Source organism: Micropterus dolomieu, linkage group LG17 (genome assembly GCF_021292245.1).
Source record: "Micropterus dolomieu isolate WLL.071019.BEF.003 ecotype Adirondacks linkage group LG17, ASM2129224v1, whole genome shotgun sequence".
NCBI classification, from domain to species: Eukaryota; Metazoa; Chordata; class Actinopteri; order Centrarchiformes; family Centrarchidae; genus Micropterus; species Micropterus dolomieu.
Window position 1 is genome coordinate 24,369,194 of NC_060166.1, and position 13,544 is coordinate 24,382,737.

Consider the following 13,544-nt stretch of genomic DNA (forward strand, 5'->3'; position numbering starts at 1 on the left):
CCAAATTAAGTCAATAGGATTATTCACAGCCTGGCTGTCGTTCACCATTGTCACTGTATGTTCACAGCAACTCAGAGAGCTCAGCTGGTTACAAAGTCTGTCTCAGTGCATCTCAATCATATTAATGGGGTAAATAAATGCTACATCTATGACATTTTTTTTTTTTCACAGGATCAAATTCACAGACTTTCACAACTTTCTCCGGTACCAGAACTTTTAATACTTTAAGACGCTTTCCGTCCACATCACATGCCTACACATTTGGACAGGGGTCATCCCTCTTGTGTCTTTGGTAAAGTTTTAGCTGGTATCTCCATACACTGGTAACAGTACAGTTCAGTTCATTTCAACAGGTTCTTCTCTTGTGCATTTGGTTCATGGTCATTTAGCGAGTATGTGTCATCAGTGTAACAAACAACAGTGGCACTCCAGTCTTCATGGGACAGCTGCTTGGACCTTCACAACAAATATCTCTCTGTGTTTGGTGTTCAGAAGCCCAGGTATTCTGCCAGGAACACAGCCATGATCTTGGTCAGGTTCACCACAGTGGGGCGGTGCATGTTCTCCTCTGTGTCGTCCAGCGTGTGCCAGACCTGTGGGAAGGGAGTGGCAATGACATGCAGCACGGGGACACCTGTATGTGTGTAGGGGGGAGGGAGAGGAAAGAGGAAGATAATGATGATGACTGACAGCATTGTGTTATATACTTTTGACACATACAGCGCAAACTCTGTGATGTAGTTCGCAGTCCCCCAGGAACAAATTTTTTAAAAATGTTTTTCCATCATGGGAAATACATGCGTGTTAGATCGCACACATTAAAACGCAGCCATGTTAGACTTCACTGTATTACATTACATAATACTTATTTGGCAGACGCTTTTGTCCATAGCGACTCACAATAAGTGCATTCAACATCCATAGCAGCAAGAGGTAGATCAACAATCATCAAAAATTGTGCATCGCTTCCAAACAACAAACAACATGTTGACTACTACAGTACATAAGATAAGATAAGATAGACTTTATTGATCCCACGCTGGGGAAATTCACTTGTTATAGCAGTTCCAGATACAACACAACAAATACATTAGAATAGGTTAAAATATAATAGAAAAATATAATACATTATAGATATAGAAAAATAAGAATAAGAGTTAAATGTACACTGTATACACCTTTTATATACAGATGTACATGTGCTTAAAGGTTTATTTTGATGAAATAAGACATGTTAAGTAGTGGCTTACTTTTTATTTACAAAATGTATCTCACTTTTATTGTTTTTCTATTAGGCACTGGGGTTGGCGTTTACTTCTTGTGCATATTACATTTTATTACTCAGTTGTTTTTATTCTTGTGTTGTTGTATTTTTGAGCAATCTTTGGCACAAGAATTTCCTTCAGGATTACTAAAGTTCTATTTGAGCTTACTTTAGTTTCAAACGGTGGGTTTTCAGCTTGTAGTGGAAGACGGGCAGTGACTCTCCTGTCCTGACATCAGTGGGGAGTTTATTTTACAACTGTACCCCGGTAAGAAAGGGACAAATCCTCCTTAAGTTGCACAGGAGGAACTCTTAGTAACTCCTGCACTGATCACTCACCTTTGTGAAGGAAGGGGATGTGGTCGTCCTGTACAGGTCCAAGGTACACATCCTTCCTAAAATATGTCTGCTCTGAGGGGTGAGACATCAGAAGACCCTGTCGGTGGAGTCTCTTCTCTGAGAGCGAGGGGTGAGGGCAGAGTTAGCGCACACAACAAGATAGGGATTTTAAATATGCATGAAAAAGGGAACATCCAGGGCTCACCTGCAGAAATCAGACGGTCAAACCAGCGCGCCGTGTTATCAAAGTGATTCGCAATCAGTGGATCAGGAGCGCCGAGTAGGTCTAGCAGCACAAAAAGGTCCTGGAGGGAAAATTCAAAGTCAAAATAGAGAGGGCAGTAGCTGGATAAAGGCCTGACAGACCTGCTGCTTTTGTTAAGTTTACAACGGGCTGTGTGTAGGCCGTCTGCTATATTCAGCCTGGTCATGCATAATTTAGAGTGTGTCTGGATCGGGATGCGATGCCGTGTATTTCTGCACAAAGCAAAACCCAATTTCCTCACCACAGCCTGCAGCATGGTGGTGTGTGAGGAGCCTGCGGGGTGAGGTGTGTTGGCCATGCGCTCGGCCAGGTGACGGGAACCGTACAGTGAGTCTGTGGCGGTCCATTCTTCAAATGACTCCTCCCCGTCAAAAAACACCAGCTGGAGGGACACTGGAAGTTTCTAGGAGGAGAGAGAAATCAAATTTAATTACGCACTTTACAAAAGGCAGCAACGGAGGCCAGTTTGTCTTCCTGCAGTGATGTCGCAGTGTTTATTCCTACTGTGGCTGCATAAATCACAGCCTCTGGAGAGATGCTGCTATGTACAGATGGCTGCTGCAGAGCAAACAAGGGGCATAGAGTCAGCATTTTCTACTTTATACTGCAGGCAAAGAGCCAGAGGGATGAAATGAGAAAAAAGAAGAAAGAAATTACTCTTCTCAGCATCTCAAGCTTGTTCTCTTTCTCATAGGAAAGTATTAAACTAGTCTGTCAGCATCTACTCCAACTGCTGTCTATGCCTTAAGTGCAACCACAGCAAACGACGTCAATTCATGTACTGACAAACAAAACACACCTGCTGTTTGAATGATCTAAGCTGGGCGTCCAGAGAGGTGGCAAGCTCCAGGATCATAGCACAGGGCGCTGCGGAGTCACTGGCCCCAAGAAACACCTTCTCAGGGGCCCGGGGGTCTGGAGGCAGAGCCTTGGAGTCATAGTGGCAGGCCAGAAGCAGCCTGCGAGGGGCCGAGGGGTCCAGAGTGGCAACAATGTTGGTGAATGTGACCTGGCCACGGGGGGTCGAAGACTGGAAGGAGTCCAAGTCTATGGCCCAGCCAGCAGAGAGCGAAGACAGAGTGGAGGTGATGTGCTGAAGCGGAGCCGAGAGGGTGGATTAAACATGAGTGAGGAAAATGTTGAGAGTAAAGGAGAAGGAAACTATCAGTCTTTCCACGCACCTGCTGCACAGCCAGGCTGCCTTGCGTGCCTGGGAGCCTCTCTATCAGGATCGGCCTCAGGTAAGTCTCCCACAGGCGAGTACTGTCCACCTGAGAGGCCAGACGGCGGATTTGAGCTGGAGAGCACTTGCTGGGTTTGTGGGACAACTGGATGGATGGGAGATTAAAAAGCAAATGCGGGATCAGGTAAAGAAAGAAAAACAACACACTCTGTGAACAAAGAGTTAAACAGCAAAGTGTAACAACAACACCAAGATTAATGAATCAGAATCTGTCCTCTTTCCAGGTCGTACAGAGGAGCTTTTGTGGAACCTAGAAGTTGCTTGACATCTTCTCTGATCCACGTTCTTCATATATGGGTTTGCCCTTTATTCACCCAACACTGTCAATCTGTTTCTCCACATTATAATTGTCATTTACGTCCACTATTTTCTGTATATACGGCATCTCTTGCATGTCTGTCCATGCCAAAGGAGGGATCTGTAGCTCTTCATTATTTTGTATGTGTCCATTTGTTTTATCTGTATTGGGGATCTAAAGCCAGAGGGTGTCACATGTCGTAAAAGATTTTGAAGACCTTAGAAGCAAATTTGTGATTTGGGACAGAATGAAAAAGTATGGGATAACAGTGAAGGGACAGATGAACTACATCAAACACAAGGAAACTAACAATTATTTTTGTTGTCGATAAAAGGTGCCCATTACTTTCTCGATTTGTCAATTAAACATTTGCTCCATAAAATGATAGAAAATAGTCAAAAATGCACACCCCAGTTGCCTAATGCCCAAGATGATGGTATCAGACTGTTCTGACCAACACTTCCCCCTCCACTCAAAAATGTGTTTAGTTTTTTTGTTGCTTCACTTGTATGTTTGAGCTTCACCGTGCAGGGTGTAGTGATTGAGTTCAACACCAGAAGGCTGTTTCCACATTCATCTGCTGAAGGGGGAAAGTTTCTCTCAAATCTGACTTTTATACAATACAAGCACTGTGACATCACAACTTGTTTTGAAGCCAATCGCAGTCGGAAAGGCAACTTACACTAGAGTGATGTGGAAATTTTGCACATGCACTGAGAATAGACTTTTCAGTGAAGTACATCTTGTCACCTTTGATAATATCTGCATACTCATAGAGGATCGACTTTTTTAAATAAGGGAGAAGGTAAGATAAGCTAAATGTAATTTTAAGAATATTTAATAAGAATTTTGGCTTTTTATGTGGAAAAAACACAGATGATTAATATATTATCAAAATAGTTGCTGAATAATCCACTATTAGTTTCAGCACTAGACGTGATCAGCCACTCTGGCCTATTAATATGTCCAATATTAAGGGTAAATAAACAGTACTGGGGGGGGGGGGGGGAATGTTGCAGAACAGAACAAGTCTGTACTGTTGATATAGTGAGACTATAATTATGAGTCTTATATCTGGTTACTGTGAGAACAAAGTCCAGACAATGCACCACCATCTGGTTGGGGTAATTATATTTTAAGTGACACTTTGGGAACCAAACTAGTCCCACAACAGACACCTTTTAGAGCCTGTGTTTATTTATCAGGCATTACTCTCTTACCCTGTCTTTGGTCAGATCTGCAGCTGGCATGCGGTTCACATGTTCATTGGCGGTGTCGTTGGACAGGTAGACTCCCAGCACCACCGCCAGCACCAGAACCCCGATGAGACAGAGCAGCAGTACCCGGGCCCGGGGCATCCGCACCCGGTCACAGCCGGGGAAAGAGCCGCTGCTGTTGTTCTGCTGCAGAGGCTTACCGTATCGCCGACTGGACCTGGTCATGACTTGGAGATGCGGAGTTGTGTCGCTCTAAAATCGATCCGTCCTAACAGCTACGTGTCCAAACCGACTGGTGGAGCATGTAGGAGGTAAATCCACCCAGGAAGTCGATGAGGACGCTGATCTGAAGCAGACTCGAGGAAAACAGGCACAGTCTGTCAGTCTGTAGTCCTGATTCAACATAATGATCCATCCTTCGCATTTGATGGTCTGTCTCTTGTGGTCCCGATCCTCAATGCGACTGGAGCAGCCCAGCTCTTTGAAGGCATGGTTGGCTTTAAGGCTGCTTGTATCAAGTGAATCCAGGAAACATTATAATTTACATAGAACCAGATTCATTCAGTCTACCTCCAGCTGCTGAAACTCTTTAGTAGTGTCATTTTCATCCACTAACAGCTACCTATGAGAAAAACAGCAACAAAATGAGCAGGTACTGCAAACTTGTCACAACTGTTCTGCTGCACAAGTCCATGCGAAAATGTATTTTGCACCTTCCACTTACGAGACGTGTACTCTCGGATTAAATGGCGTAACTTCTTTTAGGTTTTTATGAGGGTTGGTAAACAGCGTTGTGGTACGTTCCTGCCACCCGTTGGACAGGAGAAGTACTACAGTAAACAACATTAAATACCATGTTAAATACACATCACTCAAGTACTGCAGGCTGCTTAAATACAATTTTGAGGTACATTTCAAATATACGTATTACTCCACTACATGTATTTTAAAGCTTTAGTTAGTAGTTATTTTGCAGAATTAGATTATTAATACAAACTATAATGTATTATAGATTAAACTACCCAGCACTGGTCTATATAAAGAAGTTATAGTCATCTTTGTTGGCCAAGAGTGTACACATACAAGGAATTTGACTCTGGTTTAAAGTTGCTCTCGATGTTACACACAGGTGCAAGAACAAATTACAGGAAGAAAGACATAAAAACAAGGACAACAAACAAAGCTGAACAAAGATAGGTAAACATATAACTATTATGTACAGTGTGTACAAGTAGGTGAAAAAATAGGTGTATATATTATTATACTGTATATAAAATGCAACAATGGCCAATAACATAAGTTGTTGCGGTAATTTGTAAACAAATACAAATAGTTCAAAGGTATAAATTGTTATCGCCCCTGTTACAGATGCAACATTTAGGTGCGTTAGTTAAATAATTCAAATGGGGTGTAAAAATATATATAAAGCTTAAAGCTTTTCCTTCCTGCAGTCTGCATCTCTCAGTTGGTAAGATTGTTTTTCCCTTTACGACCAATCACCTAATAAAATTAATTAAAACTGTGTATTTTACTATCTTTCACTAACTAAATGTATTGTTGTTTATGTTTCCCAAGCAACATTTAATATTTCCCTCCAAATATCTGTTTATTTATGTCATATGTTTTGATTTTTAAAGGTGAAATGTGACCTATGTTGGCCATGTGTTTGTTGTTATGTAGTATGTATTGTTATTGTGTATTGTACAATTGTATATTGTGCATTTCCCACGTATGTAAATATTTAATGCTATTGTATATGTATAATGGTGTACTATACTGCATATTCTGTATAATTAAGACAGGGAAAGCCAGAGCTCAAGCATTGCATTGTGTTTTATACACATGATAATAAAGTTGAACCTTGATATGAATGTATGATGTTTCCACCTGCTTGGCTGTGTGGTTATTAAACTGGATGTGCTGCATCTATCATGTGTTTCCTACATTATTATTATGACCTTTAATTTTGTTTACATCTGGTATAATTGAAGAGGATGAATTTGAAAATCACATGTAAAAACAACAACAAAAAAAGAAACTTCTGCATACTAGGACAAGGCAATTATTAACTTGTACGCCTGTAGATGGTCTGTAGTAAACCGATCAGTCCTGTATATGAATCAGTGAATGTAAAAATATGAAGTGTTCTCAGATCAACTCACTGAAATACAAAGAAAACAGCAAATATTTAACTTTTATGTAAACTAAAACACAAGCTGTACTTTCTATTTTACATTCAGAACCAAACTATATTATTATACAGAAGGCTGATTGTTCACCATCTTCCTGTCACTTCTAATTCATCTATGAAGATGATAAACTATCAAATATAGGATGTTTCATTTCTAAATTTCTAATGTTTTTATGATTAACATGTACATGAAATAACTGCTGTGAAGTGCAGTAATACACTTTTTTCAATAAACCTGGTACTTAAACTTCCTAATCCCTTACACACCATCCACCATGTAAATAATTGCATCATTCTTCTCTTTTTATTCCCTTACTTGCTTTAGTTTGCAGGAATACTTGATTTTAATGTTTTGCCTGGGAGTGAACATAGAGTGAATACAATACATTGTTTCCTTTGTAAAGGATAATTTGTCATCTTGCATCAGTTCTGGGCAAAACAAAACGTGTTTAGTGACCTACTTCTTCATCCCGCCAGATATTCATCCGGGAAAATAAACGGAAGCGGAAGACGAGATTCTAAACGGTTGTGATTGGTCCCCACACACGAAGTCCCGTGTTTTCTTGCTGCTGATTGGTCGAAACGCGTGTCCATCTCTACCCACAGTGGTTCCGCCTTCCGTACAAATACAACGTTAGCGGGATTTTTTAGAAGTCATTCGCGCTTTCTCCTCCGAGTGTTGTGCGGAGTTGACGTTCAGCTGCACATTTTGACACCGAGGAGACCGTTAACCTGTAGCTGGGGAGCTGCTGTTTGCTAAGGACACGAGTAACATCACACGGTGCAAGCATGCATGTTATCAAGCGAGGTGAGCTCTTTATCAGTTGCTGTCGATCTGTGTAACTCGGGCCCCAGTTAGCTTCGGTGCTGTCACTGTGAATAATGTGGCTTTACAAGTAATTATGAAATAACTGCTTCAGCCTGAGTCATTTGATGTTATATCACACAATCGAAACTTAACTTACACGCCGTGCTTCAGTCCGTGAAGCAGGTAACTTGGCTAACGTTAGCTAACAGCCATCAGTTAACTTGGTAAAGGTAACGTTAGTTAACCAGAGTTAATAGCAGGCTTTATCTTTTTACTGAGCTAACTTTAATTATATTGTATAACAAACATGTCGTTTCAGATAAAGGTTGACCAGATGGCATACAAGTGAATGTGAATGTTGACGTTAACTAACTAATTAATGTGCATTTTCTGAGTTATATGGACTGCGTCAGAAGTCTTTGTCATAATTGGCGCCAAAAGGCAAAGTTATGATAGAGGCCAACCTGACAGTCAGTCTGGACCTCAGTCAGGTTCTGTTTGGAAGAAATGCTTAATAACCTGCTTAGGTTTTACACCTTTAAAGGCCAGTACATTCTTCGCAGTCATTCTTGACTTTTGGACCACAGGCTCTTTGAAATACATGCAGATTGAATAATTAACGTTACTGAAATAAAGTACATTTCACAAAATGTTCTGGACATTGTCAGCGATAAAAGCCACCCCTAAAGTCAACTCTTAGCTCCTGACAATGTGGCATATGTTTGAGTTCTTACGTTCAAGGACTAATAGAAACAACAGATCAAGTAAATGAAGACTACAGTAAGAAACAATAATGTAACAAAGTACACTAACAAAAGTATCATTCTGAGATACTTGTACTTGAGTATTTCCATTTTATGTTACTTTATACTTCTCCACCATTTTGAGGCAAACATTTTACTTCTTACTGAACTGCATTTTATTTGATCTCTTTAGCTACTTCGCAGATTTTAGATGAACACAAAATACAAATCAACTAATATGATCTGATAATAGGTTAAGCTACCCAGCAGTTTGTAAAGTAATTACAATCACTATCACCAGCTGCAAAATGAAAGCGATGCTCTCACATTAATGCTTCACAAATTATAATAATATAATAAAATATTCTGAAATGGGCCATTTTGCATGACTACTTGTACTACTTTCAATATGTTTTGATGCTTTTGTACTAAAGTAAAATGTTGAATGCAGGATTTTGCTATAGTATGTAACTTACTCAAGTAAAAGTAGATCTTAATACTTGGTCCACCAGTGATTAGTAGTTAAATAATCAGTGTTAACACCATGCAAGTGTTAATATTTGGATGAACTATTATGATTTTTGTATTTACTTTATCAAATGCTGAACTAAAATTGAATGAAAAGCAATCCAAGAAAAAAAACACAAGCTGCAAAACCTGAATGTCAGAAGTGAATTGATATTTATATGAAATTATGTATCTACTTTAAATGTATTGTTTCATTAAAACAACACTGGATTTATCATGATTGATACTTGTTTGAGGCAGCCAGCAGTTTCATCTTTACCATTTATTGATTTGTATAATTTTGCTGTCAACATTACACAGCGGTGATTGGGTTAAATGAGATGTGTTTTTATTTGTATATTTTTCAGATGGACGCCAAGAGCGCGTCATGTTTGATAAAATCACCTCTCGCATCCAGAAGCTGTGTTACGGGCTGAACCCCGACTTTGTGGATCCGGCCCAGATTACGATGAAGGTGATCCAGGGTCTGTACAGCGGCGTCACCACTGTGGAGCTCGACACGTTGGCAGCAGAGATTGCCGCCACTCTCACCACTAAACACCCCGACTATGCCATCCTCGCTGCGCGGATAGCCGTCTCAAACCTGCACAAAGAGACGAAGAAGGTGTTCAGTGACGTGATGGAGGACCTGTACAACTACACCAACCCCTTAAACAAACGGCACTCTCCCATGATCTCAAAGGAGACGCTTGACATTGTTCTTGAGAACAAGGACCGACTCAACTCGGCCATCATTTTCGACCGAGATTTCTCCTACAACTTCTTTGGCTTCAAGACGCTGGAGCGGTCATACCTGTTGAAGATCAATGGCAAAGTGGCCGAGCGACCGCAGCACATGCTCATGAGAGTGTCCGTTGGGATCCACAAAATGGATATCGACGCAGCCATCGAGACCTACAACCTGCTATCGGAGAAATGGTTCACCCATGCCTCCCCTACGCTCTTCAACGCAGGAACCAACAGGCCACAGCTGTCCAGCTGCTTCCTGCTCGCCATGAAAGATGACAGCATCGAAGGCATTTATGACACGCTGAAGCAATGCGCCCTCATCTCCAAGTCAGCTGGAGGAATCGGTGTGGCGGTCAGCTGCATCCGATCAACGGGGAGCTACATCGCCGGCACCAACGGCAACTCCAACGGCCTAGTCCCCATGCTGAGAGTTTACAACAACACAGCGCGTTATGTTGACCAGGGTGGCAACAAGAGACCCGGTGCCTTCGCAATTTACCTGGAGCCCTGGCACTTCGATGTGTTTGACTTCCTGGAGCTGAAGAAGAACACAGGAAAGGAGGAACAGAGAGCCAGAGACCTTTTCTACGCCATGTGGATCCCAGACCTGTTCATGAAGAGAGTGGAGAGCAACCAAGACTGGTCCCTGATGTGTCCGAGTGAGTGCCCCGGGCTGGACGAGTGCTGGGGGGAGGAGTTTGAGAAGCTCTACACCACATACGAGAAGGAAGGGAGGGTCAAGCGTGTGGTGAAGGCGCAGCAGCTGTGGCACGCCATTATAGAGTCTCAAACAGAAACCGGTACGCCATACATGCTGTACAAAGATGCCTGCAACAGGAAGAGCAACCAGCAGAATCTGGGTACCATCAAATGCAGCAATCTTTGCACAGAAATTGTTGAATACACCAGCCACGATGAGGTGGCCGTCTGTAATCTGGCCTCCATTGCTCTCAACATGTACGTCACCCCTGAGGGGACTTTTGACTTTAAAAAGCTAGCACACGTGACCAAAGTAATCGTCAAAAACCTGAACAAGATAATTGAGATTAACTACTACCCAGTGCCTGAAGCGGAAAAGTCCAACAAGCGTCACAGGCCAATAGGAATCGGTGTCCAGGGTTTGGCAGATGCCTTCATCCTCATGCGTTACCCATTCGAAAGCCCCGAGGCTCAGCTACTGAACATTCAGATCTTTGAGACCATCTACTACGCCGCCCTGGAGGCTAGCTGCGAGCTGGCCGCTGAGCTCGGCCCCTACGAGACGTACGAAGGCTCTCCTGTCAGCAAGGGCATCCTCCAGTACGACATGTGGGAGAAGACTCCTACCGACCTGCTGGACTGGAAGCTGCTGAAGGAGAAGATCGCTAAGCATGGCGTGAGGAACAGCCTGCTGCTGGCCCCGATGCCCACAGCCTCCACCGCCCAGATCCTGGGCAACAATGAGTCCATCGAAGCCTACACCAGCAACATCTACACCCGCAGGGTCCTCTCTGGGGAGTTTCAGATCGTGAATCCTCATCTGCTCAAAGACCTAACTGAGAGGGGGCTGTGGAGCGAGGAGATGAAGAACCAGCTGATAGCTCACAACGGGTCCATTCAGGTAATCCAGCCAGCGCATCAGGAACTTTTTACATGTAGGGTTAGGGTCAAGGTGATTATCTGCTGATATCTGCTTCAGACTAAATAAAGTAAATGAGCCGTGATTAGAGCTGCAACGATTACTCGATCAAATCCATGCTTTCATCATCACTCGTTTAGATTATTGTAATGCACTCTATAGTGGTGTTAGCAAATCACTTATGGCACGATTACAACTAGTTGAAAATGCAGCTGCTCGTCTTTTAACTGGAACTCAAAAATTTGCCCATATTTCAGCCATTCTCCAATCCTTACACTGGCTTCCAGTGCACTGTCGTACCGATTTTAAAAAAAAAAAAAAAAAAAAAAAAAAATTATTTTGTTTTTAATTTTGTGCACGGCTTGGCCCCCCAGTATTTCTGATCTACTTGTGCCCTTACAGTCCATCTCGTTCGCTCCGATCGGCTGATCAGGCACTGCTGGTCCCTAAATCTAGATGTGACTGCGTTTGCAGTGGCAGCTCTGAGACTTTGGAATGAGCTGCCTCTACATATTAGACTTACTGAGTCATTTTCTGTTTTTAAAACTCATTTATTTTCTTTGGCTTTTAATATAGTTTGAGGGTTGTCCTTTCAGTTTTGTATTTTTTGTGATTTATTGTTATTAATTTTCTTTGTTGTGCCTTTATTGTATGTTATATATTTGTAGACTGTGTTCAGCACTTTAGTCAACAGTGTTGTTTATAAAAGTGGATTGGATTGAAAAAGAAAATCCACTTAACACAACTTTTTTTTGTTGTTTTTTTTAATTATAAATTGAGCAAAAGTGCCAGACATCTTCTGGCTCCAGCTTCTCAGACGTGAGGATATGCTGCTTTTGTGTCATGACAGTTAATGATAGATCTTTTTAGTTTTGGGCTATTGGACGAACAAAATGAGACATTTGAAGATGTCACTTTGGGCTCTAGAAAGTTCTGATTGACATTTTAGTAACTTGGTTAAAGTTAGAAAATCTACACATTAATCGATTAAGGAAATAGATGTTAGATGTTGCCCTGATCATGATTAACTAGAAATAATTTCTGAAATACTTGAAGTTGCTATTGGGAGAACCAAGGTCCAGTATGTGTAAGGCTTCAACTAACGATAACTTTTATTGAATCTTGATTAATCTGCTGATGATTTTCCCAATTAATCATTTTTGTCCTTGAAATGTCAAATAGTAAAAATCGCCCACCGTAAATTCATAGAGCTCAGGTTACATATTAAAATGGCTGCTTGTTCAATCATCTGAACCCCAAAATATTATATTTACTAATGTTTGGCATTTTTGCTTGTAAAATGAATCGACAATCAACAAACTTTTTATTTGTTCTCAACAGGCCATTGATGGCATCCCAGACGATCTGAAGCAGCTGTATAAAACCGTGTGGGAAATCTCCCAGAAAACTGTTCTCAAGATGGCCGCCGACCGCGGTGCCTTCATTGACCAGAGCCAGTCCCTGAACATCCACATCGCCGAGCCCAACTACGGCAAACTGACCAGCATGCACTTCTACGGCTGGAAGCAGGTAAGAGAGACCGGGAGGATGAATCTGAACAGAAGGATGAAGAATGAGAACTACTGTAAATTCAATAACATGTAAAAAATTCACTCCTCCCTCTCGCCACAGGGTCTGAAGACAGGAATGTACTACCTGAGGACAAAGCCTGCTGCCAACCCCATCCAGTTCACCCTGAACAAGGAGAAGCTGAAGGAGGCGCAGGAGCCGGCCAAGGCTTCAGAGGAGGAGGTCAAAGAGCGTAATATGGCTGCCATGGTGTGTTCTCTGGAGAACCGAGACGACTGCCTCATGTGTGGATCTTAAAACACATCCGCTCAAATTACACTCTTACCTGTAAATGCACTTGAAGCCTGATACATAAGTGCGTCTAACAATTCAAAACCTTTTTCCATTGACTGTACTTGACTGCACTGAGTCGAATGTATAGAATTTAATTTTATTAAAGTGTTCTGTCAACTCACTTATGTCAACGCAAGTACTTAACTACAAATTGTATTTTACTGTATGTTAAGATAGCTTGTTATAGAAAATAAAGTTTTACATGCAAATTGTTGTGATTTTTAAAAATGTTGGCAAAGAGCTGCAGTGTTTAGTGGGAGATGAGATGTAATGAAATGGCTTGTTTTGCCTGACAATTTACTAAAACTAAATTAAAAATTAAATAGTCATACAGAACTTGATTATTAGTGCTGTGTGTTCAAGTCAGAGTTTCAGTAACACTCCCCCCCTCCCTCTGGTGTTGAGGCGATTGACATTAAATATTGATTCATCTCAAAC

At 41.7% G+C, this 13,544-nt stretch overlaps 2 protein-coding genes across 2 annotated transcripts; one reads left to right on the forward strand and one right to left on the reverse strand.

The window, feature by feature from the left end:
• Window positions 1-200: 200 nt before the first annotated feature.
• qpctla (glutaminyl-peptide cyclotransferase-like a) lies at window positions 201-5,370 on the reverse strand. Its single transcript, XM_046073151.1, has 7 exons — window positions 4,630-5,370; window positions 3,050-3,196; window positions 2,668-2,961; window positions 2,110-2,271; window positions 1,809-1,908; window positions 1,604-1,720; window positions 201-634 (listed from the first exon to the last, which is right to left on the reverse strand). The coding sequence occupies exons 1-7, from the start codon at window positions 4,849-4,851 to the stop codon at window positions 489-491; spliced, it is 1,188 nt and encodes a 395-aa protein (XP_045929107.1). The 5' UTR covers window positions 4,852-5,370; the 3' UTR covers window positions 201-488.
• A 2,091-nt stretch (window positions 5,371-7,461) lies between these two features.
• LOC123985552 (ribonucleoside-diphosphate reductase large subunit) lies at window positions 7,462-13,543 on the forward strand. Its single transcript, XM_046073155.1, has 4 exons — window positions 7,462-7,625; window positions 9,244-11,225; window positions 12,585-12,773; window positions 12,876-13,543. Exons 1-4 carry the CDS (start codon window positions 7,607-7,609, stop codon window positions 13,068-13,070), a joined length of 2,385 nt encoding a protein of 794 aa, XP_045929111.1. The 5' UTR covers window positions 7,462-7,606; the 3' UTR covers window positions 13,071-13,543.
• Window position 13,544: the final 1 nt, after the last annotated feature.